Source organism: Enoplosus armatus, chromosome 18 (assembly GCF_043641665.1).
Source record: "Enoplosus armatus isolate fEnoArm2 chromosome 18, fEnoArm2.hap1, whole genome shotgun sequence".
In the NCBI taxonomy this organism is placed as follows: domain Eukaryota; kingdom Metazoa; phylum Chordata; class Actinopteri; order Centrarchiformes; family Enoplosidae; genus Enoplosus; species Enoplosus armatus.
Genome location: NC_092197.1, coordinates 11,159,715 through 11,178,936, shown reverse-complemented (window position 1 = coordinate 11,178,936; position 19,222 = coordinate 11,159,715). Strand labels below are relative to the sequence as shown.

The 19,222-nt window shown below is 42.1% G+C and overlaps 2 protein-coding genes across 2 annotated transcripts; one reads left to right on the top strand and one right to left on the bottom strand.

Moving 5' to 3' along the window:
- Nucleotides 1-370: 370 nt before the first annotated feature.
- trim69 (tripartite motif containing 69) lies at nt 371-4,566 on the top strand. The gene is made up of 6 exons (XM_070924179.1): nt 371-1,006; nt 1,563-1,658; nt 1,979-2,212; nt 2,687-2,709; nt 2,805-2,920; nt 3,048-4,566. The coding sequence occupies exons 1-6, from the start codon at nt 371-373 to the stop codon at nt 3,590-3,592; spliced, it is 1,650 nt and encodes a 549-aa protein (XP_070780280.1). The 3' UTR covers nt 3,593-4,566.
- A 1,223-nt stretch (nt 4,567-5,789) lies between these two features.
- Nucleotides 5,790-18,046, bottom strand: LOC139300959 (bone morphogenetic protein 1-like). The gene is made up of 20 exons (XM_070924178.1): nt 17,911-18,046; nt 13,776-13,886; nt 13,518-13,667; nt 13,303-13,420; nt 12,851-13,029; nt 12,658-12,763; nt 11,396-11,520; nt 11,140-11,255; nt 10,584-10,686; nt 10,308-10,424; nt 10,041-10,186; nt 9,686-9,881; nt 9,474-9,599; nt 8,375-8,538; nt 8,040-8,220; nt 7,369-7,494; nt 6,788-6,915; nt 6,473-6,686; nt 6,014-6,264; nt 5,790-5,924 (listed from the first exon to the last, which is right to left on the bottom strand). Exons 1-20 carry the CDS (start codon nt 18,044-18,046, stop codon nt 5,790-5,792), a joined length of 2,928 nt encoding a protein of 975 aa, XP_070780279.1.
- Nucleotides 18,047-19,222: the final 1,176 nt, after the last annotated feature.

Sequence of the window (19,222 nt, the reverse complement as noted above, 5' to 3'; positions counted from 1 at the left end):
ATAAAATGGATTTACATTTTTCTGGAGTTACTCCACAGCAGATTAAGAGTTTAGTGAATCAGGACTTTCTCGCAGTTACTGGGCAGACTTCACAAAACAAACACGCAGAGGATAGAATATCCATGGTCCGCCTCAGTTTCCTGACTAAGATGTGACGTCAGTCTGGAGGGAAAAGGGGGGCCCATTGAGATCCCCTCACTATCTGCTGAGGATGCGAGAGGCTGTGGCTCCTTCTGCACCACCCACTTCATTTCCCCACAATCAACAGGAAGACTGGGGGCCAAAGAGAGTGGCCAGAATCTGCAGGAGAGGAAGGACGTAGAGGTCCAGCTGTACAGTCAGAACAAAGGAAAACAATCAAGGCAAAGGAATGAGCAAGAATCAGAAAGAAGTGAAGAAAATCCAGTCAGTTTATCTGCAGAACTTGGAAAAAATAAACCAGGGGATAAAGCCAGACAAGAAAAGTTGGAAACCAAAGGAAGGAGACTTTGCTGTGCAAACAGCGATGGAAAAGCTGCGACAGCCTCCTATAGCTGGAAAAGTGACCAAAAGCTCAGCACACAGAATCAGCAGAGATCTTACCTGCTCCATCTGCTTGGACCTTTTCAAGCAGCCGGTGTCCCTGCCCTGTGATCACACCTTCTGCCAGGGGTGCATCGAGGGTTACTGGTGCGGTCCCCGGGGCCCCGGGCAGGGAGGCACAGGCTCCTGCCCTCAGTGCAGGAAGGTGTACCCCGGACAAAGCTACAGGCCCAACCGCATCGTTGCCAACATAGTGGAGAGCTACTGCCAGGGTCTGGAGGAGAGCGGGACTGGAGCCCATCTGGCAGACGTTGGGGTGACGGAGAGGGTTCCTGCTCCGGTCCCACGCTGCAGCAGACACAGAGAGGAGCTGAAACTGTACTGTGAGGAGGACCAGGAGCTGGTGTGTCTGGTGTGTGGTCTCTCCCAGGAGCACAGAAATCATACCATGGTGTGTGTCCAGGAGGCTGAACAGAAGTACAGGGTGAGTTAAGCTTTGAGTAAATGTCTATAATGATCTTACAATTTTAATTATTATAGTTAATGAAGTTTTAATTATTCCAAAATTAGAAAAGTATGCATATTTTACTTAGTGCATAGTACAGTATATCTGGTCATTGTCTTCTGCCTGTAATGGTGGAAAATGACTTTTACTACATCCCATCTAGATTGTCAGTGCATCACTGTAGGTGATAATTCAGATAAACTTGATTTTTTTCTTGACTTTGATTTGAAAAGACACTTTTTGGAGGGTGCAAGTGCTCCTTCTCTACTACTTAAAGTACTTGCTATGGTCCTTTCATCATAGTTTCATCAACCATGTTGATCACTGCTGTGCCTCTTTGGTTTCCCATATATGAGCAGATGACTTAAAGGAAACGTCACTGCTAATTTACCATGTCTATTTTTCCATCCATGAGGAGTTTTAATCTGTATCTATCTGTTTTTCTTTCAAAACAACTAATAAAAGTTGAATTTACATTGTATTAAAAGTGAGAAGCAGGTCAGTGTGCAGTGATGTTGTGTCTCTGTCCCGCCAGGCGTCTCTGAACAGCTCCATGGATTCCCTTAAAGTGGAGCTCAACACGGCGCTGCAGTGTGACAGGGAAGCCGAGGACGAGGTTAAAAAGCTCAAGGTGAGAGGAAACGCTTCCAAAACAACAATCATAATGCACACACTGCGCCACTATGAATGTCCAGTTTCACCCATTTAATGTCTTCAAATCAGATTTTACCAGAAATAAAGTAATATGTCTGCAAAGCAAATGTGATAATGTCTCTTTATTTCCAACAAAGATTGAACTCTTCAAGATGTAGACATTTGTTTCTACAGAAGAGTGAAACATGGCATGGATTTTATGCTTTCATCTTTGTCGTCATGCAGACAGTATGACTCTAGAGAAATGATAGAGACAAGCTCCCAGTGACGATGTCCATCATCTTTCCACCTACTTAGGAGCACACCGCTGACCTGAAGCAGCGCATTGAGGCCCAGTTCAGCGACCTGCACCAGTTCCTGTACCAGGAGGAGAAGCTGCTGCAGGTGAAGCTGAAGACGGAGGAGCGGAGAGAGCTGATCCGGCTGGACGAGCACAAGGCCCTGCTGTGTGTGGAGATCTCTCGTCTGCAGAGAGCCGTCCACGAGATCGAGGACAAGCTGAAAGAGCAGGACCCGTTCACTCTGCTCCGGGTCAGTTCAGCTCACATGAAGCTCATCATACACCATGAATACAGTCCATCTGGAAATTATTAACAGCATGATGAGTCAGCTCTGGGGATGATTAAGACAAGAAATGCTGAGCTCTTGTTTTCAAACTTATTTTATAAGCATGCTGATCATGTTAGATTGCATGTATTTGAAGGGTAAAGTTTGTTGCTACTCCTCTAATAACAAAAGACTTGAGCAGTGAGTGCAGACAGGATGTAGGCCAGTGATCTCACTCGTTGATGTGGAGGATAAGGAGTTCAGGCAAAGGGCCATACTCTGGCTCACGGCTGCGGGACTTTCCCCCGGCCACAGGGAGATCCCACAGGGTGGGATAGCGTGAGCTCAGACATTGATGTCATGTGGAAAAAGCTTTCTCGTCTTTCTGATACAACAAAACTAGCTAATCACCAGTCTCTGTCTCTCTCTTTCTTTGTTTATTCCTGCGTCTCATTTCAGAGCATCAAAGTCCTGCTCCAGAGGTGAGTTTGGGAAAGGTTTTTACTATTTTATCCTGGATAGGTTTTTGTTTTCATTCTCTCTCTCTTTACTGTTCTGACTTCGCTTTTGTTGGCAGGCCTTCGCTCAAGTTTGAGAAACCTACGTTTACACCGCCCAGTCTGTGCGAGGGTCGGTTTGCGGGGCCCCTGCAGTACAGGGTGTGGAAATCCATGAAAGGAAGCATTTATCCAGGTACTGTGGCCTCCCTCTGCAAACTGCAAGCACTGAACTAAACAGAAACTGATCATCTAAGCATCAACATGTACTATCAAAGAATCTCTTAAATCTTTTCTTTATTTGATATATTTCTTGTTTTTAGTTCCAGCAGCCATCACGTTTAACTCCAGCACGGCCAACCCTTGGCTCAGCCTGACCTCCTCCCTCACCTGCGTCCGTTACCAGACCTTTAATCATACCGTGCAGGACAACCCCTACAGGTTCAACGCTGCCCTGTCACTGCTCGGAAGCCAGGGCTTCACCCACGGACGCCACTACTGGGAGATTGAAGTCTACAGCAGCACTGTCTGGACTGTGGGGGTGGCGCGAGAGTCGGTGCCCAGAAAGGGAGTCATCAAAGCCCTCCCAGCCAACGGCTTCTGGACTCTCTCACTCTCTTATGGGATACAGTACATGGCTGGCACTTCACCCCCAACCGTGCTGTCCCTGGAGGAGCCACTGGCCAGGATCGGAGTGTACCTGGACTACAAGAGGGGCCTGGTGTCCTTCTACAACGCAGAGAGCATGACACATCTCTACACCTTCAGGGAGACCTTCACTGAGACGCTGTACCCTTACTTCAACTTGGGCTTTCTGGATAAAGTGCATGAAAACGAGCCTCTCAAAGTTTTCTTACCAAAGATTTAAAAAGCTGTGACAAAAATACAACTGAAAGGGGAACAAATGGTTACAGACAAACATGAAAACATGTATACCTTGTTTTGTACAGAATTAGATAAAACAGTGGATTTGTAATTGTGCAATGTACATTAGTTATTAGAAGTGTCTGTTGAATAGAAACAGATGTATCTTAAAAGGGGCCCTGTGGAGTTGTAAGCAAACAAAAGTTATTTTCATAATGCATTGTGTGCCTCTCTGAGGTCTAACAAACCCATCGAGAGCATTTCCCTTCTCATAAAACATTTCTTAAATCCAACATTGTTTACATCCATGTTTACTGGCTTGCAGTCTTCTTCTTCTATCTCGGCATGTTACCTCCATCTGTTGATCAGTGGAACAGTGTGACACCATTGATAGGACTGTGTCTGCACCCCCAAACAAAACTGTGACCCGCTCATAGAAACAGCTCCATAGCGCCACCAGAGGCCTAAAACTCCACGGGGAACCTTTAACTAACATTTGTAACACATCGTTCAGTTTGTAGACTGGATCTACTGCCACACATTTCATTTCAGAGAAGCTGTGCTTCAGTGAAGAATGTGAAACTGCCTGGTTACCTGACTGTTGTGAGATGAATGTAGTATTATGGTTATTTTAATAATTCAGTCATCTTTCTTGTGCATGATACATTCAATATAATATCTTTAACACTTTGTACTTTTGACATGTTGAAAACATTTACATTATGTTTTAGTTGATTATGTCATATCATACTAATGGTGCATTCAGGGACCTTAGGAGATGTTAAGCTTTTTGATTGGAGGGGTTACAAGAGATACATAAAGCAACTTGGGTTTAATAGTCTTTTTTATGTGAACAAGTGGTTATAATTTTGGGTTTCTACTTTGTACTTGTTGTGCTAGATGCCTTGACATGTTAAGTGGCACCCAATATAATGCAGAATTATATGGGTGACATTTTAATAAAAGCATTTCTTGAAACTTTCCGTTTCCAAAGTGGGCTTATTCCAACATAAACATAAATAGAACATCCTTGTCATTTGATTACATACTGTAGATGTTGAAGCATTATAGTTTGAGTAACTGTCCCATCAAGAGGTCACATGATCACACCGGAGGCAGGAAGAACAACTCAAGCAGTCCTGCCTGGAAAGGAAACAACCCCCCCCCCCCCCCCCAAGTGCAAACACTTCACCTTAACGATGATGCTGTTGTGTGAGTTCTGTAAGTGAATTTCCTCTTTTAAAACCAGACTGAAAAGTTGTATTTTTGTTCCTCTGACCACACTCGGCATGACTGATGGTTGTGTTAAGATGTGTGTTCTGTTGCACCTGTAACCACGTCCACCCATGATGTCACAGTGTACTGACACCCTCCAGAGTACACTTCGATATCACTGGAGCAAGAAATAAAATCACTGGGGGTGAAGAAAATCAGCTGGTTTTCAGCTGGTGTTGCTGATATGAAAGGAAAATAATGAAGGGGCGCTAATTTCACCCATTATCACGCTGTACTGCTGTGTGTTATAACACACAGAATATAACACAGAGACACACCAATCGGAGGAAAAGCTGGACAAATGTGAAAAAAACGTGTCAAGGGAATTCAAAATATACTGTGAGTGAATGTTCATGTACTGAAAGGGAACTCAGAAACTTAAACTACATCAAAGGCAGGTCAGACAAAAAAATTAAATAACAGACCAGGTCTGATTTCAGGATCAAACTGCACTTTAAACATATTTGATTGTTTTCATCCTCCATACTCATTATCATTATGTGCATTTGTCCAGTGATATAATACAACAAAGTGCATTACATTCATTAGAAAGGATCCAACTTTCAACCTCAAGACAGTAAAAAGTGACACAATTGATATTATGATAAAAACAAGGCAAACTATATCACAATATATACATTTTATATCTTAACACAGTGCTATGACGTAATCAGCTCATTACAGGCGGCGCGACTGACTTTACTGGAAATAATCACTGCAAACTAGTCCTTGCCTTTCATCCTATATAGCTATATAATGAGGGAGAGTAAAGATGGCTTCACTCTTTCTAACAGATGTGAATGTAAAGTATGGGGCTTGGTGTTTGTGGTGTCAATCCATGCATTCACTCCTCGTCTGGAAAAGGGTGTGTCCCACCAAATGTTAGGGGTGAAGTCTCCATTTAGGTTTGGGGTAGTTTTAGAGAGTCACTTGCTTGCGTGTAATGTGTCCTGGAACTTTGTGCTTGTGTAGCGTACATGAAAGCCTTTTTTATTGATGCTGTCATCTGAGTGAAACTTTAAAACTATGGCGTCCCCAGCTGAGTAGATCTCCTCTGGAGCCTGAGAAAAAAGAAAAGGATACAGGCGAAAAGAGGAGGTTTTTGAAGATGAAGTGTTTACTACACAACACAGGATATTTTTAGCCTTACCCCAGATCCACAGTATCGGCCCAGCCTCGGAGACTTGATGTCAGCGCCATCGTACAGCTCCACGTAATCATACCCGCAGTCTGCCTCCTCCTCGATCTCAAACACTTGGAAGATGATCTCCACGCCGTAACCCTTCTCAGCAGAGACCACCCACAGACAGTCGCAGCCGCCAGGGTAGTTGTTATCTCCGAACTGGGCATGAGAGTAGAGATCTTTTGTCTTGACCTCGGCTTTCAGGCTTCCTCCACATTCTGGGAATTCACAACCACAAAATTAGAGGGTCAAAAAGAGCAACTCGTAAAAGTGAGGAAAGAATGCAGCTCTCTAAACACAGCAGAAAACAAACCCATAGTTGAAATGTCACATTTTTGGTATTCTATTCTTTCTCCAAAGCAGCATTTCACTAATTTTTAAGGCTTTCTGGGGGTAGAAAAGCTCATTTATTGTTGCTTTGGCCACCTGCTCCGTATGAAGCCTCAAAACCTCTCTTCTGCACTGAGTTGTCTGAGAAAAAGCGCAGGAACATTTTGTTGCCACTGGAGACGACTGGAGAAGGCTTTTTGGTGCCGCAGAAGCGTCCGAGACTTGGGACACGCACGTCTCGGCCGTCGTAGATCTCCAGATGGTCGTAAGCACACTCCAGATGAGCCTCCATGTCGATCTCATTGAAAACCTGAGAGTCATTTTAAAAAGTCAAGTCAAGTCTTTAATTTATTATTATTTATTATTTATTCATGAAATGATGAAATTGAAAAAAAACATCCATTGACATACAAGTTTGATACGATGGCCCGGGGTTGTGGACAGAAACCAGGTGCAGGCCTTCTTGCTGGGGTATCTATCAGGCCAGTTGGGGCTGCTTATTGTGCCTGATGCACTGTTTACAACATGATCGCAGCCGGCTGAAAGACACAACAACATATCAGAGCAAAACAATGAAAGCCGCATGGGTCACATCATTTCCTCTACAAGCATGCTCTGGAGTATTTTCTTTTGATCCATCAAAAGTAAAAAAGTTTATTTACGGGGAATTTCCCACATCTGAAAAGTTCTTTATTGGGACTAAGAGACAATAAGTGGCTATAAGTAGTTCCTACGACAACCATCCACACAGTCTGTGGTGTTATGGAGTTAGTCAATAAGACAATCCATGTATATAAAAATAAGATTTATCAAACAAATAAGGTTGAACAAAATAGGACCCTGCGCTCTGATCAGGGTGGGGTGACCGAGGACTGGTGAAGAATAAAACACTCAAATCAAACATAATACATTTGATCCAGACTTTCTGTCATTTGGGAGAACTGACCCTTTAATTCAACCAGATGAGTGGACAGCAGAAACACACACTGTACCTTCCTTGCAGTCGTGTTTATTATCGTGCAGCATGAAGCCGCTGCGGCACTGACAGCTGTAGCTCCCGAAGGTGTTCGCACATTCATGCTGGCAGCCCCCGTTTTCTTTGGAGCACTCATCGATATCTATTGAAATGATTTCACTTCAGAATTCCTCGAGTGCAGACACAAAAGCTTTCTGCATGAAACACTGTGTCAAGACCCACAACCCTGGATCATCTCTTGGGTATTCCTAATGTTAGCTCAGTTCTCCCTGTCCACAGAACAAAATGGAGGGTTGACAAATATGTCCACAACTTGCATTGTTCCATCCTGTCACCAGTGAATTAATAAACTGTGCTTTGGCACTAAGCACGACCATATAATTTATAATTTTGTTGAAGAGCATTTTTTGCTATAAAATATTCTTCACAATATTTTAAAACAAGAATAAATGTGAATAATGCAAAATGTGGAAGCATGATACTAACTATTAAGTTTTATTATTAATTCACTCTAAGCTTCACAAAGGCTCAAACTACACTGTGCCGTCATTCTTGTGTCTGAAAGTGAAGACAGCTGCCTGCATTGTCCTCAGAGTGGGGTGATGTTTTTGCCCTTCTTACTGTCCCAGATCTGGACATTACGTAACATTTCCTTCCTCAATACTTCCTAAATGGTTCATGACTTACCAGAGAAGAAGTGAGCCTTGAAGCCCCTCTTGGAGACGGTGTTGTCAGACTTGAACTCAATCCTCATGTTGTTGTGTTGGGAGGTGATGACCTCAGGTTTCTCCGCTCCACAGAACTTCCCATGAAGCTTTGAGTCTGAGCTCAAGCCACTGCGCACCTCCACGTAATCATATTTACACACCTGATGGTAGACACTAGAACATTTTACTTACTACAAAAGGACAAAGAAGAATTTGCCTGTGGAATTATCTGATAAAATATCTGCAAATAGACGATGATATATCACCTATGAACAGAAAAACATCACAAACAAATCACAGAGGTCATTAACTTACATCATTTCCTTCAGCCTCGAACACATCAAACACCAGAGTGATGCGATACTGAATGGGCGCCACCAGCTGCCACACGCAATTCTTGTTGGGAGGGTATTCTTTGGGCCACCCGGGGGTGGTGAGGGAGCCATTGAGCTTGGTGATGAACCCACCACAGGCAGCTGCTGGTGGAAGAGAGCACTGATTTTAGTGGTAAAAGCGTTAAAGACAGACACTTGCATAACATAAATTACATAACCCATTTGAGTGTGAAGTCTTTAACCTATTCTTTAATCCTTTAACTTCAGAAAACGATGACCGCTTATGGCTCACAAGTGATAACCAAGTGTAATCGATGTAGTAGGAAATTGTTTTACTGGAATAAATCAGTACTGGCAGCCTGTAAATCAAAAAGTTGTAGAGTAAATAAGTATTTATACTGTTTGAATGAAACAAATCAGTGCCGTATTGGACTGTCAAGGCTCAAAGAGAAGTTGCAGCAAGGGAGCACTGCCCTCTTGTGGTAGAAGAGAAACCACCAGGCCAATTCACGTTGAATGGATTATGTGAATGTAGAATATGTCACAACAGTTACCAATGGATTACATCTTAAACTCAGAGCCTATAGCTGGATGCTCAACAGCAGCAGTAGTAGGAAGTGGCAGCTTTCAGGTGAGCAGTGTGGCAGCAAAAGAGTGAGCAGCTGACAGCTGACAATATGCTTATTTGCTTTCTGGCAGAGGGTTAGATGAGAATATTGATACCACTCTTTAACTATGAAGCTACAACTAGGAGGTGGTTCACTTAGCTTAATACAAAGACTGGAAGCAGGTGCTGATAGACATACATTTGGACAGAGCCAGGTTAGCTGTTTCCCTGTGTTTCCAGTCTTTAAGCCAAGCTAAGCTAACCGGTTGCAGGATGTAGTCTTATATTTAACAGAAAGATATGACAGAAGTATTGATCTTCTCAGTTTACTCTCAGCCAGAAAGTGAATATGCGTATAGAGGAGAATGCAGTTTGCTGAACTAGTTTGCAGGCTTCGCTTCATACTTTGAAGTAGTGGCAATCTAATGTTGGGTGTCAGTGTTATGTTAGTGTGTTCGTGCTCTACACTCACTCTCACAGCTGCGCCTGTCAGCTGCCAGCTCATATCCAGGGTCACAAGCACACCTGTAGCTGCCCAGCGTGTTCAGACAGCGCTGCTCGCAGTGACCATTGTCAGGTCTGGAGCACTCGTCCATCTCTGGAAAATGAAAAATCGACAGAATTAGTTCCGCACCAAAAGTTCTTCTAATTGCAGGCAGTTTGTAGCTGAAATGACTTCCTGACCTTTAAAAAAGTTGGCTGCAAACCCGGCTTTGTTGACCGATCCATCAGATACAAACTTCAGCCAGAGCTGGTTGGAGCTGCTTTTGATGTCGTCTGGTTTGTCATAGCCACAGAAACGGCCGAGCAGCGGGCTGCTCTCCGAACTGCCATCCCTCACCTCCACATAGTCGTAGGCACAGCTGTCGTGTCTCTCAATCTGCATTTTAATTTCACAATAAAAGTGATCATATTAAACGTTTGGCCAGTTGCAGCTTGTGAAAGTTTTGTGAAGCGTTCTCCCAGTTCGGCGATTTTTCCTGAAGATATTTTCTTATTTTTCTTAACATGTAACCAATAACAATAAGAGTGATTTTACCTCAAATGACTGAAAGGAGAGGCCAACATCGAAACCCTCTGCTACTGTGATTTTCCAGATGCACACTTTGTTGGACAGGTAGTCATCGGGATAATTGGGGGACTGGATCTGGCCACTGTCCCGCTTCACCTCCCCCCCACAGATGGCTGCACAGGGGGTGAGAATTATACAGTGACAAGAAATGTAAAACTAATGGCTGATGATTCAACATGAGATTGTAGCATATGTAAAGTGCTTATTAAAATCCACATATCGTCAGTGTTGTACCTTCATAGACTGCTGAAAAGCCTTTGCCCACCCAGCTGCTGCTGCTTCTGAATTCAATCCACAGTTGACTGTCAGTTGAGATGATTGGATCTGGAAGAGTGTCTCCACAAAAACGGCCTGCCAAAGCACATGAAAAGATAATGGCACTGTCTGTCAGCACCTTCTTCACAGTGCTCAGTACAGAGTATATAACACATGTTACTGTGTTGAGTTAATGACAGGTTTCTGGATGAGAGTGGAGAGAGAGGAGGTCTATTGTGAATCACAGCTAAAGACCTTTAAGAGGAGCTTTTCTCCAGAACCCGTCTCGGACCTCCACGTGGTCGTACCAACACAAGTGACTCCTGAAGAGGTCCATGGAGGTAAAGTTCAGAACAATCTAAGAGACAGAAGACACAGATGGAGGGCAGATACAGGAGAAAGTTAGTATCAAGGTTTAACATCTGTCTGGATTCATGTGTTTTTAATCAAAGTAACAGTATAAATCTAAAGAGGAAACAACTGATTATATTTGAGATGATTAATTTACCAGCTGATTGATGTTACAGCTGGACAACATGACTAAAATCTACAGTATATCACGATCAAGTATCACACTGACCTTGAAAGTTTTTTATACACATCTGTGCATGATATCACTGCTGACTCTGACAAACATCAGAATTAACTGCAGTTGGACAGATTGTTTGAATTTGAATTACCATATATGGGATTAGGACAATTTATTCAAAATAAGAATTGTGGTATGAGTAAATACTGGCATTCATTAAGTCAGTAACTTGATAGATTAGGTTAACTGAATAAATGCGTCCACTCCTTTGTCATCACTCACCTTCTCTCCAGGAGTGACAGAGATCCTCCAGACACAGTGAGCGTATGCCGAGTAGCCGTTTGGAAAACCAGGAGAGGAGAAGTTTCCAGCACTCTCCTGCAGGCTGTCCCCACACCCTTTAACAACAGACACATGGTTACACCACAATGGACCGGAGAAATAACATTAAAGTCTCAGATTTGAACTTACTTAGTGCACATTGAGCAATGATCTGTGATATCGTGGCTATATTTTCTACACATATAATGCATCTTACTTGCACACTTGTAGAGTTTGCGGGCTTGTGCGATGTCCCCTTTGCTCAGCCTCGTCCTCTGTCCAATCGGTGGCCTGACTCCATTCACATCATAACGGGGCGAGATTGTGTCTAAGAAGATGCCTCTGTTTGACACAAATCACAAACAGATCAAAGCATCTAATGATTTAAAAATCCTGATTTTCTGAAGAAGCCTGATGAAGTGAAACATCTTCTAACTACACTGATGTGCAGGAAGATGTGGTTTTTAAAAGTTCTCCGATTAGAGTGCAGGATTTCTTTGAGATCCGACTCCTGTTCAACACCTTGATACTTTATTGATTCTGATAATCTCTCGCTGGGTTTTGAACTCACTCTTGCACAGTTCCCATGGTGATGCACCCATGAATGACAGGCATGTGCAAACAGAGCGCTCTGAATGGGGCCTTTCGGCGGTGCCAGCCGGCTCAGTGGAGCCCGCTCCTGAATGCCAGAGAAAAAGGCCACTCCAGCCCAAATTGTTCAACAAAGCCTGAACTGCCAGGCCTTTATTTAGCTTGGCTTGCCTCCATGACCCAGGCCAGCAAAGCGGTGATGGAGGTAAAAAACCAAAGCACAGAAAAAAGCAACGGGGCAACAACATGCACGAGATAGAAATGAAAAGGAGACTAGTGTGAAACCATTTCTGGGACAATAAAGGATCAAATCCCCTGAGGTTTCCTATGGAGCTTGTTTAGCAGAGCTGAATAAAGGGATAAACACCGGGCCAGTGTAGTCGCTCAGCTGATAATGCAGCATGATATTAGTGGCTGAATTCAATGCTGACTTCTCCAAATGACCATAAACTCTGTATTAAATACTGTGCAACCGACAAGTCAGAGCTCCCATCAGAGGAATATGTGGTCATTTCAAACTCAAAGTAGATTTCAGAAATCTAACAGCTGATTAAACATGTCAGAAGCGAGGTAGTGGTGATGATGGCCTGGTTAGAGAAGCAGGCTTGTGCGCTGTATGTTGCCAATTTAAAATATACAAGCTGTGTGGACAGAGTGAATCATCAAATGCTCAACAAGTAGGCTCTTGAGCAAGGCATTTAACCAATAATTGCCCCAGTGGAGCTGTTTAATGGCCTGTTAATGTGAAGCAGGGAAGAGCTGAAAACAAAGCGTGCACGCTCAAGAAACCTGGAAAATAAAAGTGATGAAGTCTTTGCAGGGACTGTTTAACACAAAACTAACTTCAGGAAAGAAAATGTGAAGCATAGGAAAGCATCACATGCCAACCTGGAAAATGTATTCCTTGCATAATGCATGATGCTGCCGAAGTCGTACACCTCCCCGAGTGAGTCGACCTCGCCTGGCTCCATCTTCAGGAAGTTATACTCCTGCCCTAGTCATATACAGATAATCAGTGGACTTAATGCAAGCAGAAACATCTGGAGCACACACACGTCAACACACCTGCAGTTAACAGTACCTGGTTGGATGTTGTCTCTGATGATGCTTACATGCTCGTCGCGGTCTGGACGCGTGTGTTCATGCCAGAAGCCGACCACGTGGCCGAGTTCATGTACCACGATGCCAAACTTGTCACAGTTCTTCCCTATAGAGATGGCCTGAGGGCCGCCACCTCTCCTCCCCACGTAGGAGCAACACCTGCAGGGGGCGACACATGTGTTTAGGCCCACATCCTGGAGGATCTACAGAACAAACACTGTCCTTTGAGGTAATTTAGAGTTAGGCTTATAGGGTCTGCTAATTGGCTTTCACATATGAAAATGAATGGAAATCAATGGATGTCTTGCAAAGTAGGAACAAAATCTGGCCTCTTGTATTCTTAGGCATTATCTACAAGCTAATCTGTTGAGTAATTGCTAATAAAACTTAAATACGTTTTCTAAAAATGGTTAATGAGCCAACCCAACTCACCCACAAGGTCGGTAGGTGAAGACAATGTAGCTTTCTTCAGTCGTCCTCTCAGTGAATATTACACAAGTGTGTTTCTCCCAGTGACGCATCGCTTGACGGAAAATGGCTCGCTGACTGCCTGAAAGCAAAAACCGCACATGGCAACGAGCACATGCTGGCTGTGTAAAGCAGACAACACCCCTGTAAGAACAGATTTGTTTTCATTCAGAACTCACCACTGAAATTCCCACTGATCACATACGGGATGATGCCGTCCGGCCACACTCGCTCAGGTCTGGAGGTGGCGGCTCTCCTCCATCGATGGAGAGTCTGTCTGTCTGCAGCTCTCTTACTCCTGATACTCTCACTGGAAGTGGAGCTGTTGGCTGTAACAAGTGCATAAAGAAATCTGCATTCATTCTCATCCCTTTGAAATCACTGAACAGTCAGTCAGAATTATTCATAGATTAGTAAATGTATTCCTGCTTTGATACCTGAGTCTGTATGGTTGGTCTGGACAGCCTGCTGCACATCATCACTGCTGTGGGCTTCTTTGAACATGCGGAGGTCATCTTCATCAAGGGCAATGTCTCCCAAAAAGGCAGCTGGGGTAAACCAATGAACACACAGATCAACAATAAATACATAAAGTATAAATTATGTTACAATTAAAACAATAAACTCAATATGCTGCTATATTCTGCTATCAACACATTTATACATATAGTACATTATACATGCAGTCCTAGCATGAATGTGAAAATGCATTACTGAAAAAAGAAGCTTGAAATAAGACATTGTGGTTTGTTGCCAAGAGTTAGAGGAGAAGATTGATACCACTCTCATATCTGTTCGTTAAATGTGAAGCTGCAGCCAGACGATTAGCTTAGCTTAGCTTAGCAAAAACACAGGAAACAGGGGAAAACAGCTAGTTAACATTATCCCGTTTGTTTTATTCATACAAAACCCAAAGTGTAAAAACACACTGTGGTTTTTAGGCGGGTTATGTGCGGAACTACTTTTTTAACCTTTGGACAGAGCCAGCCTGCCTGTGTCCCATTTCTAGTCTTCATGCTAAGCTAAGCTAACTGTCTCCTGGCTATAGCTTCATATTTAATGAAAAGATATGACAGTGGTATTGAACTTTTCATCAAACTCTCTGCAGAAAGGGTACAGACAGAACCAGTTTCAACTGATTTTAAATGTTATCTCTGAATTTCAGTACATTTTTCTCCTCACAACAGGAGCCAAAACTCACTGCATGGTTTACCGAGTGCATGTCTGTGTCCTTAAAAGAGGCCCGAACACACTCCATGTGTCTGTTTGATCAGCAAACACACCTCCTGAATGCAGCCTAACATATTGGAGGACTGTCCAGCGACTGTGTCATTTTAAAGAATGAAGATGTGAACTGAATACTTTACAGGATTGTGAACTCACTCTGCTGAACTTTGCAATGTTGCTGAATAGCTACTCAAACTGCAAACTTACTGTATCACTGCTTATTACGGTCAATAAGCAGGGATATGTTTTTTACAAAATGTCTAGTGCCAAAGTGCAGTGAGTTTTTTTGCATATTTGCTGCAGCAACCTGCTCTAAAATGTTCAGCAACTGATTAACCCAGGAGGAAAGTCCTCTACATCAGAGATAAAATACCTAGTAATGCATTTCTGAACAGCTTTCCTGCATGGACTAAACATATTTCTCTACCAGTCAAATTATTATGAGAGGAAACTGAATCACTTGTGATCAACCATCTGGATCATGATTACCCACTGAGCAGTTTACTGTGCTGTATGTTTGTTTTCTGTGTGTTCTGCAGCACACAGACCCAAAATGTCAGGTCAGGCTTCACCTTTTCTACAGCAGCATGAAATGCAAAGTGTACGTGTGTGTATGTGTGCCATGTAGAGAGGACAATCACAAACACCAAAATCACCTGGAAAGTGATTTTCACAGATGGAGATTTTTAAAACAGTGAACATTCAAGATCATCAATGGTATCATTAACCACAAATCAGCATCATCATATTGCTCAGTAATGATATATTACATGTAACAAATTTAAGTAAAATTACATATTAAATAATTAAACGCATGTTCAGTGTAATGAACTGTTATATTTTACTTAAGACAAAACTCTTCACACGTGTAAATCAAAAATTTAAGTGTCACATTTTGGTAGTTTATACTTGCTTTGCTTTGCTCAAGATCATTAACTCAATGATAACGAAATATGTTTGAATTCTTACCATGTGAAAGTTGTTGGTATGTAAATATATACCACACTGAAAGGGGTCATTCTGCATAAGCATGATAATACTTAATAAGAAATCAAACATGCCTAAAGTAAGAATGAGAGATTGATTTATTAAAAAAAGAGAGGTGTTTCATGAACTGTGTCTGCTTCGTCCTGATGCCCAAATGAGAATTTTCTGGCTCCAGTAACTGACAAAGACGATACTGAGTGCTAAACCTAAATCCAGGCTTCAAAACATCCTTTCTAAAAACCTTCTGGGTGACATCACACACTCACATTTGGTCCACGTTTTCTTCCTCTATGGGATTAACATTTTGTTTTCCATTATCATGACCATGCCTCCTGAATAAAACAGTAGTCAGGCAGAACAGCTCACTAGAGTCTTTCCCATTAAATACCTCATTTAGCCGTGTGATGTAACAACCTTTGAAAGTCCAAATGAAAAGACATAGCGGGCCCTGTGTCGGCCTTTGAAGTGAATTCACTCATGCAAAGGGTGACTGTAAATGACTGTCACCCCTGCAGTGTGCACCCCATGCCCTGAAGCCAGAGGGATTTCACCGGCGTCCAGCCGAGGACTGCGCTGGCATGGCCTCAATGACCTCTAGTCTCCAGGCAACTGCCTCGGAGAAGAAGAGTGGTGTGTTTTGGAAGTTTCAGAAGTCACAAGTGAAAAGGGACCCCAACCAGCTGGAGGCCCCCTAGTAACCAAAGTAATTGTTTGGCATGTTAGATGATGGAAAGAACATGTTGTGTATTCTTTAACAACAACAACAACAACAACCGAAGGCTTGTTAGAAATCAGACACTCACAATTCATGCCAATTAATCTGCTTTGACATTTAATTCATGAAGCCTGATTGATATATCACCAGTATCCTGTGTATCTGCAGTTCTATCATCAATACAGTTTGTTTTATTAAATGAAGAAGATCATTTTTCAGACAAACATGTGAAACTTGACTTGCTTTAAACATACGTATGATCCCTTTAACTTAAAGCCAGCTGTGGAATGTCATGAAGTACATTTACTCTTTACTTTAAGTACTGTACTTAGGTACAACCTTTTCTTTTTGAGCTACTTGTACATCTATCTTAAGCTACTTTATACTTCTGCTCCACTACATTTCAGAGACAAATATCGTACATTTTACTCCACTACATTTATTTGACAGCCAACAGTAACTACAAAATCTTACATACAAAACATACAGTATCACCAGCTCATAAAACGCATAACGCATTGCTGCAGATGAAACTACCCAATAGTTCAAATGATCTGTGCCTCAAATAAAACATTAAAAACTGTAGAAGTCACCTTAATGCATTAGAAATAATAATCAAACTATTTAACGTGATAAAAGGGGCCATTCTGTCGCCTTATCAGCACATTTACTTATGATACTTAAACAAATCCCCCACATGGGAAGAAAAGTAAATATATTGGTCCAAACATCTCCTTCAACCACAGTAACACATGAAAAAATATATAAGTTTGAGTATGAAAGTATTCGTGGTTTTGCAGTAACATCTCAGGCAGGTGCTCCCTGCAGTAAATCATGTGAACATCATGTCATCAATGATAACTGTGTAATCAGTGTCTTCAGGTTAGTGCTGAAAGATGAACATTAAAACATTAAAAATACTGTTGGCTGTTTTCACTGGTGGAAAGTAACTGAGCACATTTACACCTGCAATTTTGAGCTACTCGTACTTTGCTGGAGTATTTCCATGTTATGCTATTTTATATTTCTACTCCTCCTCCATTTATTTGACAGCTTTAATAGTTACTTTGCAGAACAAGATTTTACATACAGAACATGGTCATCTGAGGTTATAAATTATTATGTATTTTGATGCTTTAAGTACAGTTTGCTAGTCATACTGTTGTAAGTAAAACTATGAATACAGGACTTTTACTTGTAAAGGAGTATTTTTATATTGAGGCGTTGCTACTTTTACTTAAAAGATCTCAATCTTCCACTACTGGCTGTTTTATAATTTCTCTGTATGTTAGCAAACAGACTGAAATGACGTATTTCAATAAATGGATCTCTGCTCTTGTATACCAATAAAAAAAATTATTAACACTTAATTAATTGTTACTTAATTGTTAGGTAATTAACAATAAGATTAAATGGAGGTTATGTTTTGCATGTATTTGTATTATTCTACATTTAATCCTAAATTGCCAACTGTCTTCACATCATTATTATTAAAAGCTACATTTAACTTTTTTTTATCAGCCCAGCTCACAGTGATTAGGGCCTAGGGGGGCTTTGGATATTGGCCTTAAACGCATTATATACACATCAATGGAAAATGCAAAAGATCAGTAAAGTCGTGGAGCAGGTGAAAGGCACTGTACCAGCTTTACAGGGATCCTTGTAGTCGATTACATCACCGAAGAAGGTAAAATTAGTGTCCACAAACTCCCAATCAGCCGCCAGAGAAACGCGCAGACTGACGCACAGCAGGAACAAAAATATAGGAGCGACTTCCATCACTTCTGATCAAATATGTAAAGGAGGTAAAAGTTTATGGGCGTTGATAATTGTAGGAAGAGAAAAGAGAGCAACAAAAAAAAAAAGTTCCTCGACGGCGGCGGCGTGATTTTAAAAAACACAGCGCTGTTTTCTCACGTCTCCATTCTGCTGCAGTGACTCGCTGACATACAGGAGCGACAGCAGAGCTCACACAGCAAAACACACAGCACACACAGCCATGCATCTGAAGCCCGGGAGGTGCAGTCAGATGGTTACACACGTTCACATAATGTGTGAGGAAGTGTTCAACCTCACCGAATGTTTCTTTCTGTGTGTTTTAGTTTGGTGGACCATAAAGGGACACTGTGGATTAAAATGATCAGTACCACTTTGCACACTGAAACTATTCATTAACAGTAGAGTACATTTTAAAAGAATTTATATGATCATACATGCTGACTCTTATTCCAGCAAATATCCCAGGCTCTTTATTAAGAGTCCTGCCTCAGAGACATTCTCAATAGGTGTTGATTTGTGACCGGATACACCACCTGCAGGTTGCAGGGTCAACTCCACGCACTGACTGACTGACTCATTAGTGCTGGAGCTGATTGAGGAACAGAGCTAAAGAGACATTTTAAGAGAGGAAAGGATCCACTTACTGAGTGTGATGAGTTTAATGTCCTCCTCAGCTGCCCCCATCCATCTCATCCATTACTCTGGTTGCCACATTTAAACCTAAATGTAAACTGCTGCATTTAGTTTAAATTTAAATTTAGCCAAGTGTTACCTTTTACAAGAGATAAATCCTGTTTTCTGCTCTTCAGCTGAGCTACTTTACTGCTGCACAGCTGCCATGTAGTGATGGCAAGAGAAGATTCAGTCTCCTTTTTTGAACTCTTTTTATGTTGGCACAAACAGAAAGGACTACTGCCATGATTTTTTTCTTTTTTGGGTGAAAGGCCCAACTACTGTCACTTCAGTTTAGTTGGTTTGGCATCAAAGGATCTTTCTATTGCAGGAGCCCCTGTTGCTTTGAGATTATCAAACACAGAGTCTTCTGAATTAAGGTCTCAAAACATCCTGTATGTTTCACTTTAAAAGAAGTTCGACATTTTGGCAAAAACACATATTTGCTTTCTTGCTGTGACTTTGTTAGCTTAGCATAAAGACTGTAAACAGCGAGCCTGGCTC

What these genes read in the sequence shown, in the direction of transcription:
- trim69 (XM_070924179.1), top strand. Translation starts at nt 371, where the DNA reads ATGAGCAAGAATCAGAAAGAAGTGAAGAAAATCCAGTCAGTTTATCTG. An exon ending in ACCCGTTCACTCTGCTCCGG is followed by an intron (nt 2,213 to 2,686) that starts GTCAGTTCAGCT and finishes GTCTCATTTCAG; the next exon opens with AGCATCAAAGTCCTGCTCCA. An exon ending in GAAAGGAAGCATTTATCCAG is followed by an intron (nt 2,921 to 3,047) that starts GTACTGTGGCCT and finishes TCTTGTTTTTAG; the next exon opens with TTCCAGCAGCCATCACGTTT.
- LOC139300959 (XM_070924178.1), bottom strand. Translation starts at nt 18,046, where the DNA reads ATGGAAGTCGCTCCTATATTTTTGTTCCTGCTGTGCGTCAGTCTGCGC. An exon ending in CAAGGATCCCTGTAAAGCTG is followed by an intron (nt 13,887 to 17,910) that starts GTACAGTGCCTT and finishes GGTTTACCCCAG; the next exon opens with CTGCCTTTTTGGGAGACATT. An exon ending in TGAGGCTTCATACGGAGCAG is followed by an intron (nt 6,265 to 6,472) that starts GTGGCCAAAGCA and finishes GTGAATTCCCAG; the next exon opens with AATGTGGAGGAAGCCTGAAA.